This window comes from Psammomys obesus, unplaced genomic scaffold, assembly GCF_907164565.1.
Source record: "Psammomys obesus unplaced genomic scaffold, mPsaObe1.curated_primary_1811, whole genome shotgun sequence".
NCBI lineage: Eukaryota > Metazoa > Chordata > Mammalia > Rodentia > Muridae > Psammomys > Psammomys obesus.
Genome location: NW_026596034.1, coordinates 26,955,888 through 26,969,735, shown reverse-complemented (window position 1 = coordinate 26,969,735; position 13,848 = coordinate 26,955,888). Strand labels below are relative to the sequence as shown.

The following is a 13,848-nucleotide window of genomic DNA, read 5'->3' as shown; positions in this document are numbered from 1 at the left end:
AGGGAGGAAGGAGAAGGAAGGAAGGAAGGAAGGAAGGAAGGAAGGAAGGAAGGAAGGAAGGAAGGAAGGAAGGAAGGAAGGAAGGAAACCTGTGGGCAGAGGGCAGAGAGAATAAGCTCTGGATTGAGGTACTTGACTAGCACCCAGGCCCTGGCTTTGACATCAGCAATAACAGCATTGCTGTAGACTAAGCTATCGTAGCCCCATGAGTTTCTGGACAAGCAGGAGCCGCTCAGGGAACCAGAGACCATTCTGGGGCAGAAGCCTGGTATGGGGAACAGGAAGATGTACGGGTTGAGCAACACAGTGCCTAGACAGCCTCCGAATTCCATTCCTGTGATCAGAGGCCTGTCTTGTCCCCTGGGAATCCAAACCTGCTCAGAGGTCTGGCTCTATAAGGCGACTGCTCAGACTAAGATGGCAGGCAGGCACAGGGCACTTTCTGAATCTTGATTTTCTCTATTAAACAAAGACTGTAGCTGTGAGTGACAAGCAGGAGTCGGCTACAAGAAGGGCCCGTGGGGCTCCTCCTGACCCCTGCTCCACAGACACTGGTCTTGGAGAACTCTCACAGTCTGGGACAATAAATAGGTTCTGGATAAATGAGTATGTCCTCACATCCATGAAAAATAAAAGGAGAGTCATCTTGCTTCCACGCTGGCTGAACATGGACCAGGAACTGCCTCTCCATGCCAAGGAAAGCAGGCAGCCTACAGGCTCCATTCTTGGCCCAGGAGGCAACCAGATGGCCCTGTAGATCCTGGGAAGTGACACTCTAGAGATGACAGGGGCAGGGTGGAGGACATGGAAAGCAAAAAGGCTGTGGGACCTAGGAAAACAGGGGTGGACCTGTTACAGGCCCTTCTGCTGGGGTTTACAATGTTCTCTCCCAAGCCAGGGCGATCTTTTCCAGCAACTATAAAGAACCAAGAAGGGCTCTTGAAGTGTTTATAATTACTCTGAGCCAACATTTACCAATTGGGATATTTAGTCTTAAAATCCATTATTTCTGGGCTGGAGGGGGGTACTCAATAAAAAGTACCTGTCATGCAAGCAAGGAGGACCTTAGCTCGAACCCCCAGCCCCTATGTAAAAGCCAGATGGGCATGGTGGTGGTGGAATACACCTTTAATCCCAGCACTCAGGGAGGCAGAGGCAGGCAGATCTCTGAATTCCAGGCCAGCCTGGTCTATACAGTGAGTTCCAGGACAGCCAAGGCCTCATAGAGAAAATGCTGTCTTGAAAAAAAAGAGAGAGAGAGAGAGATGGGTAGTGCATTTCTGTAACCTGGTGCCAGTGGTATGAAGATGGACAGATGTCTGGAATCTCACTGGTCAGCCAACCTAGCCAAATCATCGACCTCTAGGTTCAGTGAGACCCTACCTCACAAGTAAGGTAAAATGTGCAGTGTAGTGGTGGCACACACCTTTAATCTGGCACTTGGGAGGCAGAAGCAGGCTGACCTTTGTGAGTTGGAGGCCAGCCTGGATCAACAGAGTAAGTTCCAGGACAAAAAAAAAAAAAAAAAAAAAAGCAAACACACACACAAAGGTAGACAGCAACTGAGTCAGATACTCCACAACTCTGGCTTCCACAAGCATAACTCTGCACGTACACACACACATACACACAAATGCACAGCACATCTACAGGAGATGGTTCAGCCAATAAGAACACTGACTGCTCTTCCAGAGGCCCTGGGTTCAATTTCTAGCACCCATCGTGGCTCACAACCATCTGTAACTCCAATTTCAGACAATCCAAAGCCCTCTTCTGGGGCACGTACAGAAATACATGCACACAGAACACTTATTCACATACTAAAATAAAAACCTTTTCAAAAGCATGCATATATACTGTGCACACAGACCCAGGCTCCTGGAGTCTGTCCGCTAAGAGGCCGGAGGATGGCAGGCGAGACGTGAGGAGAGGTGCTCACTGCACAAGCCTGGCAAGCTGAGTTCAGTCTGTGGAACCCACATAAAGGAAGAGGCAAGTGCCAATGCCTCAAAGTGGCATCCGATCTCCACATGTGGACTGCGGCACCTGCACATCCCCCACTGCGGCACGCATGCACACACACACACACACACACGTGCACACACCTAGTAAGAATAGTCTGGGAAAAATAAGAAGTTGGAGGGAGTAGCATATGGCGCTTGCTGCAGCTGTGGGCTGGCTACCTGCTGCCTAAGAGGCACCCCTTCATCTATGGCATGGCCTTCAGGTCCCCACTTTATCACTTGGACTGCTGTGGCCGCCTGTGCTGTCTACCTGGGCCAACGGCATTGGGGGAGGGGCTCTACACTGGACTCGTACAAGCGCAACAGCAGTTCTCTTTTCCTTCCAAGCCAAGGCTCATCCTGCCTGTTGGCAATCTGTGATCCGGGGCTACAGCTCAGAACAGACGGGCTTCCTGCTCTGTCAGGGCACTGGGAGTCATAGGACAGACAGCCTAGGTCCAGAAGGGGGCTGTCAGAGTGGCTCCAAAATAAAGAGGACCAGCTCTGGAAAGCAGTCAGCGAAAGGGAAGCGGGAGGGCCCTCGGTTCTTACCATCCACCACCTCTGGACATCCGGAGGGAGGTTCATGTTCTCTCTGGTCCAGACAGGCGAGATGTTACTGTCAAAGTGGCTGTCAAACCAGTCAGAGGCGCCGGCGTCGCCCATGCAGCGACTGCAGGCACAGCTTTTCCCCGAGAGCCCCTCCTTGCCGAGGCGCTGTAGTCCCGTATAGCCCGGCACCAGCTTCACTGGGTGTGTCCCACCCAGGGCCCCCGAGGAGTCCAGGTAGGGCAGGGTAGCCATGGTGTGGTGTGAGTAGGTGAAGAGCAGGGACATAATGAACACCAGCAGGAAGGCCATGGAGAGGAACCACACCCGGAGGGAGCACTTCATGGTGCTGGCCACAGGGCAGCTGTCACCGTGGCCAATCCTTTCCCAGCCCACGATGGGGCCAGCCACGGCGCAGCCTGCTCGCTTTGGCAGCACGTGGAAAGGGCATAGAGGCACGAGGTGTGGCAGGGGAATCTTGCCACACCCTCCCTCGGTAAAAGGAGAAAGAAGGTCCACAGGAAGAGCCCCCCTCCCTCCCCCCGTCCCTGAGCCACTGGAGCCTCTACTTAGGGCTTCATTGGGTCTCTCAGTCACTAGCTGGGCCACAAAGGCTCTGCTTCTCCTGCGACCCTGACAAGGCAGAGGTCAGTCCATTCCAGCCCTCTAGTCCCTTGTGAGTGCTGGCTGCCAGCTCCAGGAACCCCCCTCTTTGGTGGCTTGAAAAGGTCCAGTCTGGAGCAGTCGGGGTCCTTGTGGCTCATGAGCAGACGCTGAGGCAGCCCCTCCTCCCCCGCAGTGGGGAAGCCCTGGAACTCTGATCACAGCAGAGAGCACACGGGCTTCAGGAGGCCAGCATTCCATGCGCCAGACCTCTCCACACTTGTAGGCCCTCCTGGCCCAAACTCCTTGGCCAGGGGAAAGGAGCCTGACCCGAGACCAGAGAGAAAACCAGTAATCTTCATGGACGTCAAGAAACTGCTGCAAAGATCAAGACCTTCCTCTCCGTAGCTTACGGCCTACTGCTTCCCATCGGAGGTGCTGGTCCTTTCTCCTGGGGATTGCGGACCCAGCTGCAGTTGCAGAGGCGCTCACCAACCTACTCCTGCTGTGGGCTCCTCAGGAGCCATGTGGGTCAGCAGAGTTTGCGTGGAGTCCTCCCCAGGGCTCCAGACTCCTTCCTGGGACTGCTGGCGATGGCGGCGCAGCTGTCCTGCCCAACCCTGCTTCTGGGGTGACTCTGTCCTGCCCTTGACTTCTGCCAGCAGTAATCCCCTGGCAGGTTCTTCCTCACCTGTCAGGAGCACAGCATGACCCTGAAATTCAGAAAGGAAAAAGAATATGCAGATAGACAGCAGGAACACATACATATGCGTTCTCTCTCTCTCTCTCTCTCTCACACACACACACGCCCCGCCCATAGCCTCAAAGGGGACAAAGCCAGCAGTAGAAGAAATGCCCCTTAACAAATGGGTAGACAATAGAAAGGGTTCTCTACTCCAACCATACACAGAGAGCAACACTCTGCCTAACTCCCAGCTTGAGGGTCTGAGTTAGCACAGGACCTTCACTGTTTAGCCTGAGAATAAACAAGAAATAAGCTAATTTCCCCTGGGCCTGATGGCAAGGATTTCTGACCCCGTTAGAAAACCTTATCCAGCTTTGGGTAGTTACTTTGAGGAAAAACTGAGGAGAAACTGGCCCAGAGAAACTCCCAAGATCTCAGAATAATGGCAGCCCCCCCAGAGTGCTCTCAGGAACTTCTAGTGCCCACGGGAAGCTGGCAGGAACTTGTCCCTGATCTCTCAGGTGTGGATTTTACAGGCAACATTTCTGATTGGTTCAGTGAACCGTGAACAATCCTTTCTGCTCTGCTGTACAGGAAAAACATGTCAGGAGATAGGGGCTTCTGGCCTTCGAACAACCACCAACCAGCCCTCTGGCCAGGTACCTTCATCTACATACTGAGGACAAAATGAATTCTAAGAGTCCTGTTAGCCCCAGCAGCCCGAGGCTCCATGCTGTCCCAGTAGACACTTGCAGAGCTGTTTGAGTACTAGCCTGAGGGAAATGAGCTTAAATCCATGCTATGGCCATCTCTTAAACCATCTCTTTAAATCTAGCCAGCCAGAGTTAGGTTTTGACATGACCCCTGGCTCTTCCTTGTTGAAAGCTCCAGCCAGACATTCTAGGGTTCTCTGGCTGCTGCAGCAGCGGAAGGCAAAGTCTTGAGATCTGTGTTTAAAAAAAAGAAAAGAAAGAAAAAAAAAAAAAAAAGAAAGAAAAGAAAAGGCAGCCAGACAGCAGCCTGCAACCCCAGGAGGAATCCACAGAAAGATAAGGAGCTGAGGGCTCTTCAGTAGTGAATCTGAGGCCAGCTGGGGGCTACAAGAGATCCGAGACTCTGCCTCAAAGTACAAACAAAAACCAAAAGAACCAGCAAGATGTTTCAGTGAGTAAAGTGCTTGCACAAACCTGACAGCCTTTGTCCAATCCCTGGAACCCACCTGGAGGACAGAACTGTCTCTACGAAGTGTCTCCAGCTGATGGCATTTGAGTCCTCATAATATCCCCACAACCCCCATCACATACACAAGGATCAATTAAAAAAGGGGCAGCTAGAGAGATGGCTCAGTGGTTAATAATACTGGATGCTTCTCCAGAAAACCAGGGTCCAGGTCCTACCAGCGACAGGGCAGCTCACAATCATCTGTAACTCCATTTCTAGAGGATCCGTTACCCACTTCTGGCCTCCTGGGCACCTAGCATGCACAGATGTACAGCCATCCATGCGGACAAAAACACCCATACACAGAAACTGTAAATACATACATACTTAAAAGAGGAAAACAAGGGGGCTGGAGCGATGCTCAGAGGTTAAGAACACTGGATGTTCTTCCAAAGATCTTGAGTTCAATTCCCAGCAACCACATGGTGGCTCACAACCATCTATAGTGAGATCTGGTGTCCTCTTTTGGTGCATAAGGACACATGTAGGTAGACTGCTGTACAAATAATAAATAAATATAAAATATTTAATATATATATAAATATTTATATATATTGAAAATATATATTATATTAATATATATATAATATAAAAAAATTTTTAAAAAAGGAAAACAAACAAAACTCCCTGCCCCCTCAGTTTGTGATGGCTCAAATTTCTTCAGTGAGCTAAACCCCAGAGCCATCAAGGACTAGTATTAGCATATTACAATAGGGAAGACATTATCCTAGGTGGGGAAAATGATGCTTATAGATGTGAAAGTGCTTGATGATGGCCATGACCTTGTGTGGCAGTGAGCTTTGAGCTCTGGTCCGATCCCATCACCTGAGAAAAGCCAGAGTGCTAGAAGAAGCCTGTGAGCACAAGGCTGAGGGGAGCGAGGACATGGCAGAGGTGTTGGGATGGCTCGAGGTAAAGGCACTTTCTACCATGCCTGCAGAACTGAATTCAATCCCTGGAACCCACATCACAGAAGAAAAGAAGTGGCTCCCTAGCCGGGAATGCTGGCACACACCTTTAATCCCAGCACAGGGGAGGCAGAGGCAGGCAGATCTCTGTGAGTTCAAGGCCAGCCTGGTCTACAGATCCAGCTCTAGGATAGGCAAGGCTACGCAAAGAAACCCTGTCCCAAAATATCAAAGGGGGCTCAAAAACAAAGCCAGGTAGGATGGCACACACTGTTGCAGGATATCTGATCACACTGGGCACCCCAAGACTGCATACCGGAAAAACCTGTTTCTAGTAGTGGTGTGGCTCAGTCCTAGCACACAACTTCAACGCAAAAGCTTTCTGTATGGTTTAATAAAGTCAACCACAGTTCAAGAGGCAAACCAAGCAACCAGTTGACAGGGAGTGGACATAGGAAAAAAAAAAACACAGAGAGTGAGAGGGAGCCAGGAAGACAGACAGAGAGACGCATAGGAAGTAGAAAGGAGGGACATTCAGTTTGAAGGGTTTTTAAGTCACAGTGAAGAAGGAGAAGAAAGGGCTTTTTCTTTCTGGGATGTCAGCTGAGAAGGAAGATCATCTGGGTGCTTTCTCTGCCTCTCTGAGCTAGCATCTGGCTCACGAGTCTTTCCTGGTAAAACCAAATGTTTGTTTTTCTTTAAAACAACACCACACTTTTTATCCCAGCACATAGGAGGCAGAGATAAATGGATCTCTGTGAGTCTGACCATCATGGTCTACAATAGTAAGTCCATGCCAGCCTGGGCTAAACAGCGAGATCCTGTCTAAAATAAATAAACAAACAATTTCAATTGCTAGAAATCCAACCTGTCTCTGCCTTTCCTCCTAGGAAACCACAGCTTCTCCAAAAAGTCTATGCCGTGGGCGTCAATCAACCATCCAAGATCCACAAGAATCAACTGCCCATGATGCTTGCTGAACCGTGAGTGGAGACCCAACTGTACTTCTTCATAGTTGGTTTAACTAAGTGCTTCATGACTGGCTTTCATTGTTTCTAGGCACAAAATGGGCTGCGTGGGACAACCTGCTTTCTCAGGAAAAGAGCTTTGGAAGTGCAGGGAGAAGCACATAGATTTTGACATAGTTTTCTGCTTTCCCCCTTAACAGTTAAAACCAATACGGTTAGTGTTTCATTTTAAACAGTTTTCTGAGCTTTAGAGATTACTTTGGAGCTATGTGTGGTGGTTCGTACCTGTGAACCCAACACTATAAGAGTTCAAGGCCAGCCTGCGCTATAACATATTAGCACACTGGGCCAGTAAATGGCTGAACAGGTAAAGGTGCTTATACCAAGCTGGACCGTTGGAGTCGAGGGACCACATGGTAGACCCTGAGAACCAGCTTCCCACAGGCTGTTCTCTGACCTCCACCATCCCACAAATAAACAAGTGGGGGAGAGTGTTAAATGCATACTTCAAGTGGCTGAGTGACACGGGGTGGTACATGAATGTGGGACACCAAGCCAAACCAAAGACAGTGTCTCACGATGTCGTTCTGGCTGGCCTGGAACTTGCAGCGATCCTCTTGCCTCAGTTCCTCAAATGCTGGGATTGTAGGCATGCGTCTCCATGCTGGACTTTTTCATTGCTGTGACTTTATAAGAGGTTTTAGGCCACAAATTTTGTAAATTTGGAAAGACTGTATAACAGTAATCATTTCCATGAGACCCAACTAATCTCAGACTCCCTAAGACTAAGTAGAGAAAGTAGCCCCCTGGAGGCTGAGGCAGGAGGTCAGGCCTGACACTGGATGGACCTGCCTCTTCCCCAAGCTTTTTGATAGTCAGGAAATGCATGCTCAGAGGAGGCTCCCCCAGAACAAATTAAAAGTGAAAGCCCAAGGGAGGACCTTATCAGCACAGTGGGAACCGGAGCAAAGGGTACTGAGAAAGGAAACAACAGGGACTATCCTGGAGGCTACCGTGTCGTCAGAGCCCATCTCGGTCAGATCCCCAGGGGCCAGGCACGGAAATAACCTAATGAAACACAGGCTAGTACGGCCTCAGATCAGCATGGCTGAACACAACCTGCAACCTTCTTGGCAGGACAAGAAATGTCAAAATATGGCACGGAGGATGGGGAGTGGGGATGGGGTGGGAGGCAGTGCTCTATCCATCCATTCCCACACTGCCTGAGGAGGTATCCTAAAGCCTCCTCCTGAAGGCAGCAAATCACAGTCTATTACTGAAACATCAGGATGCGTTTTGAACCCCAAGGTTTTTCTTGAGGCTAGAGAGATGGCTCAAGAATTTAGAGCACTGGCTGCCCTTTCAAAGGACCTAGGTTCTGTTCCCAGTGTCTACATGGTAGCTCACAACCATCTGTAACTCCAGTTCCAAACAATCTGATGCCCTCTTCTGTCACAACTCACACATGGTTCACAGACATGCAGTCAACACACTTACACACGTAAAATAAGGACAACTTTCCGGTGTCTGTTCTTTTCGACAATATGGGTCTAGGAAATTGAACTCTGGTCCTCTGCAAGAACAGCAAGTGCTCTTAACTGCTGAGCCCTCTCCAGCCCCCAAAACCTAGCTTTTCTTTCCTTTTTTAAAGATTTATTTATTTATTTATTTATTTAATGTCTATAGGTCTTTATCTGCCATGTGTGCCTGCACACCAGAAGAAGGCTTCAGATCACATCACAGATGGTTGTGAGCTACCATGTAGTTGCTGGGAATTGAACTCAGTACCTCTAACCACTGAGCAATCTCTCCAGCCCTGAAACCTAGCTTTTTTTAAATTTTTATTTTATTTTATTAATTACAGTTTATTCACTTTGTATCCCTACTGTAGTCCCCTCCCCTATCTCCTCTCAATTCCACCCTCCCTCCTTCTTCTTCTCATATGACCCTTCTCCAGTCCAATGATAGGGGAGGTCCTCCTCCCCTTCCATCTGACCCTAGTCTATCTGGTCTCATCAGGACTGGCTTGTCCTCCTCTGTAGACTGGTAAGGCTGCTCCCGCCTCAGGTGGAGGTGATCAAAAAACCAGCCCATGAGTTCATGTCAGAGACCGTCCCTGTTCCTATTACTGGGGAACCCTCTTGGACACTGAGCTGCCATGGGCTACATCTGTGCAGAGGTTCTAGGTTATCTCCATGAATGGCCCTTCTTTCAGGAACCTGGCTTTTCTTTTCTTTTTTTTTTTTTAAAGATTTATTTATTTATTTGATGTATATGAACACTGTTTTCAGGCACACCAGAAGAAGAAATCAGATTCCATTGCAGATGGTTGTGAGCCACCATGTGGTTGCTAGGAATTGAACTCAGGACCTCTGGAAGAGCAGTCAGTGCTCTTAACCGCTGAGCCATCTCTCCAGCCCGAAACCTAGCTTTTCAATGGTGTGATTTTCTTGAAAATGACAGAGGCTTGGTGTGAGTTAGCAATTAATTTTTCTACCTTATTTTACCCCATTCCTTTTTATTAATGTCCTTAACAATTATGGCTTTTTTTTTTTAAGTTAAAAATCCAATTTGAACCAGGTGCATGCCTTTAATCCCAGCGCTTAGGAGACAGAGGAGGGCGGATCTCTGTGAGGCCAGTCTGGTCTACAAAGTGAGCCCAGGACAGCCAAGGCTACACAGAGAAACCCTGCCTCGAAAAAAGTCAAGTTGCGGGCTGGAGAGATGGCTCAGAGGTTAAAAGCACTGACTGCTTCTCCAAAGGTCCTGAGTTCAATTCCCAGCAATCACATGGTGGCTCACAACCATCTTCTGGCATGCAGGTACAACATTGTATACATAATAAATAAATAAATATTTTAAAAAAGTCAGGTTGCACCTCAGCAGAAAAGCTATGGGGCTTGAAAAGAGGCAAATGAGCACTTTGTTCAAGTGCATCCATATGGCCAATAAGCACTTCTCACTGACCAGGCGAAAGGCTGAAATTGCCAAGTGCTATGGAAATCATAGAAGTTGCTCTTGACAGTGACTTTTTGTTGTTGTTGTTCTTGGTTGATTGGTTGGTTTGGTTTTGGTTTTTCAAGACAGGGTTTCTCTGTGTAGCCCTGGCTATCCTGGAATTCACTGGCCTTGAACTTAGAGATATGCCTGCTTCTGACTCCTGAGTGCTGGGATTAAAGACATGCCAACCACCCAGTGAGTTCTTTCTTTCTTTTTTAAAGATTTATTTATAAATTATACAAATTTTTGCCTGAACACCAGATCTCACTATAGATGGTTATGAGCCACCATGTGGTTGCTAGGAATTGAACTCAGGACCTCTGGAAGAACAAGGACTGTTCTTAACTCTCAGCCATCTCTCCAGCCCTGCCCAGTGAGCTCTTATCTTGTTCAGTTCCTATCTGAAAGATCCTATTTGTCAGGGCAACATGCCCTGCCCCTATCTGCTGTGAACTGGACTAAAGGTGAAGACAGGAACAGGAGAGCAGTTTTAACTGGTGCTTGTCATCAGCTTGCCCCAGGCTGTGACAATCCGTTTCCTGTGTTGGCTAGAGTTCTATCAATCTTGTTAGAGATGGTTTGATATTCTTTCCCAAGAGACTGGTATTGGCAGGGATCCCCAGTTCCCTGATAGGAATAGTTTAATCCAATGCATCCCATTAAAATGGCACTGTAAACTTAAACTCTAAACACAGCAGTCATACATAAATGGATAAAATTCTAGAAACAGTAACACACAGAGAAAACACACACACATACACACACACACACACACACACACACACACACTGGCCCCAACCCTCACCATAATCGCAATGGTTAAGCAGTGCACGGGTAAGAACTGGCCAGAACACAGAGAAGAAAGCAGGGCTGAGGCCCTCAGGCCTACATGTCTAAGCTTGGAAACAGAAATTTGGAGCTACTACTCAAACTCCGGGCCTGGAAAAGCAAGCTGAAGAAAAGTTGCTATTGCCGGGCTTGGTGGTGCATGTCTTTAGTCCCAGCACTTGGGAAGCAGAGGCAGGTGAACCTGAATTTGAGGCCAGCCTGGCCTACAGGGCAGCCAGGGCTACACTGAAAAATCCTGCCTCAAAAAAAAATAAATAAATAAAAGAAAACAGTTGCTATTGACTATTATTTTTAAGTGGCTGGTTTTCAGGATGCTTACCTAGGAGCTAAAACCTTACAGCCTGGAACTAAAATGAGCTGCTGCAACAAGAAAGACTCTAAACCAGACAAGACTGCTCACATCTGTAATCCCAGCACATAGGCTGAGGCAGGAAGAGTGCTGCAAGTTAAAGAACAGCCTGGGCTACATAGTGAGATTCTGTCTCAAGAAAAGAAGAATTAAAAAAGAAAAGAAAGAAGGAGGAAAGAAATAACGAAAGAAAAAAACCGAAAGTAAATTGGGCATGGCACACACCTTTAATCCCAGCAGTCAGGAGGAGAGGCTGATGGTTCTCTAGGAGTTCTAGGCCAGCCTGGTCTATAGAATAAGTTTCAGGATAGCCAGGGCTACAAAAAAAACCCCTGTCTTGAAAAACAAACAAACAATAAACAAACTAATAAAACAAAGAAAGAGAAAATCAATCTTAGAGGAAGGAACAGGTCGTTAACACCAACAGTTAGCAGAAATTGACGCACTGGGCCAATGAGATGGCTCTGCAACTAAAGATGTTTGTTGCCATGTCTGACAGCCTGAGGTAGAACCCAAAACCCACACGGTGGAAGGAGAGAATCAGCTCTCAAAAACTGGCCTCTATCTCAACACTTCTACCGCAGCATGCCTGTCCTCTCCCTCCAATAAATAAATGTAAAAAAAAAAACAAAAAACTTTTTCCTATTGACACGCTAAACCACGCATTCCAGCAAGTGTCCACAGTCCCAGGTGTTTGGGAGATGGACGTCAGATAACAACTTGCACTTAGGATTTGAGGCTGTACTGACAGATGCAGAGAGAAGGGGGCGGGTCAGACAGATTGCAATTTTGATTAATGATGATGTAACTACAGTTGTGGCCGGGGTTGTGGCTAGTGGTAGGAAGTGTCTAACGACCTGGTTTCAGTTCTGAGCCCTATACACAGAGAACTGAATTAGTTGATAATGAGAACTATGGAAACATAAATCCAGGGTCATGGTGGAAGTCCAGTATCAATATGGACCTTGTATCATTTTTTTTTTCCTCTGCCATCCTCAGAGTGTAGGATGTTTCTTTCACCCTATAGTTCTGAAAAGGCTGCTGGGCTCTAGATGTTGTACCATTTCAAGTAGAAAAATGTCAGGAGAGAAAAGAAAGCTTTCTGTTCACATGCTTGCTGCCTGGTAGCTCACAAGCAACTGTAACTCCAGCTTCTGGTGTTCTCTTCTGGACTATGCAGGCCCCTGCGTGCGCATGTGCACGCCCACACAGGACACACACACCGTTTTTGAGGTAAGTTAAGTCTTTTTTAAAAAGGGAAGAAACACTTGTGTCTCTTATTTTGGTGATCAGATTACTGAAACAAGGCGCTCCAAGGGGTGGGAATTAGCCCCCAGGAATCTCCTATAGGAAGAAAGAAGAAAAAGGCTTCAAGCCTGGTGCTAGCCAGACTGGGAACCTTTCTCCAAGAAAGAGATTTCCCATAATGCTGACAACTTCTCCCACTACCTGGCTGCAGAGACTGCTCAGATGGTGCCTGGGCAGGGCAACTTGATTGGGTTTCATAGCTCTGCATAACTGTGGCCCTCTACTCAGATGTAAACCTCACAACAGGAACCCAAAACAAACTTGGGGAGGAGATCATTGGATCCCTTTGTCTCCTTCCCAATTCGGCCACATAGAATGACTCTCCTTTTCCTGCTTTTACCTGGCTAATGAGGATGCCCAGCTGAGCCTGGCTTGTTAGGGCTGCCAGGCACCCATGCCAATGACTCCGGTGACCCTGCCTTTGCCCTGATTACTTCCATTTGTTATTGCCAACACTCTTGACTTTCAAGTAACTGTAAACATATCTTCTAGTCTCTCCGGACCTCTCTATTTCCTTCTGCTTTTTACCTATTCTCCATATTTTCTGAAGGGTCTGCCCTTGGTTCTTGTTTTTGTGCAGCATGCCTTTTCCAGGCCAAGAGCCTGTAATCCTGACTGTCTCTCTGGTGTGTCTACATGACAGACACTCATCATCTTTTGCATGAAGCCATGGTCAGATTTATGATCATAAAAAGCATTCAGAGACCTCAAAACCAAGCTTCCTTCTTTTTTTGTTTTGTTTTTGTTTTTCAAGACTGGGTTTTTCTGTGTAGCCCTGGCTGTCCTGGAACTCACTCTATAGACCAGGCCGGCCTCCAACTCACTGAGATCCACTTGCCTCTGCCTCCCGATTGGCAGGGCTAAAGACATATGCACCATCACCTGGCTTCTGAGCTTATTTCTAATCATACCTTACCCTCTAAGGATATGAACTCATTCCAATCACAAGCAATATCTAGCCCACATCCATTAGGAGTCTACACTGGAACTAACAAAATGAAAGAACCATAAATGTGTCTACCTCTCTCACTTAAAATATAAAATCTACAGCCTGAACTGTAGTCAGTCCCAAGTCAGCCTGAAATACAGTGAGACCTGTTCTCAAAATCAAATATATTAATTTCAAGGCATAGAGACTGTGTTACTTAATCCACCATCTCTGTTCTCCTGTATGATCTAGTATAGGCCTATATAGAACAGGCATTTAAGGGGGCTAGAGAGATAAGCAACTGGGTAAGAGCACTGGTTGCTCTTTCAGAGGACTTGAGTTCAGTTCCTAGCACCCAGATTTCCCACATTATACTTGCTTTTTGTGAAATCTTAGGTCTAGTTCATTCTCCACGTCCTCCAAGATCTCCCTCCAGCTCTGCTCTCCTAGCTCTCCGCTAGCCCCTTCTCCTCCCAC

General features: G+C 47.6%; 1 protein-coding gene across 2 annotated transcripts in view; it reads right to left on the bottom strand.

Annotated features, from left to right (window-relative positions):
• The window catches only part of St3gal2 (ST3 beta-galactoside alpha-2,3-sialyltransferase 2), a 50,234-nt gene that overhangs the window by 13,789 nt on the left and 22,597 nt on the right, over positions 1-13,848 (bottom strand). For both annotated transcript variants that reach the window (XM_055621093.1, XM_055621094.1), the window contains exon 2: positions 2,556-3,868. In XM_055621093.1, the coding sequence (XP_055477068.1) occupies positions 2,556-2,897 (342 nt within the window). In that variant the 5' untranslated portion in view covers positions 2,898-3,868. The remainder of the gene's footprint in view (positions 1-2,555; positions 3,869-13,848) is intronic.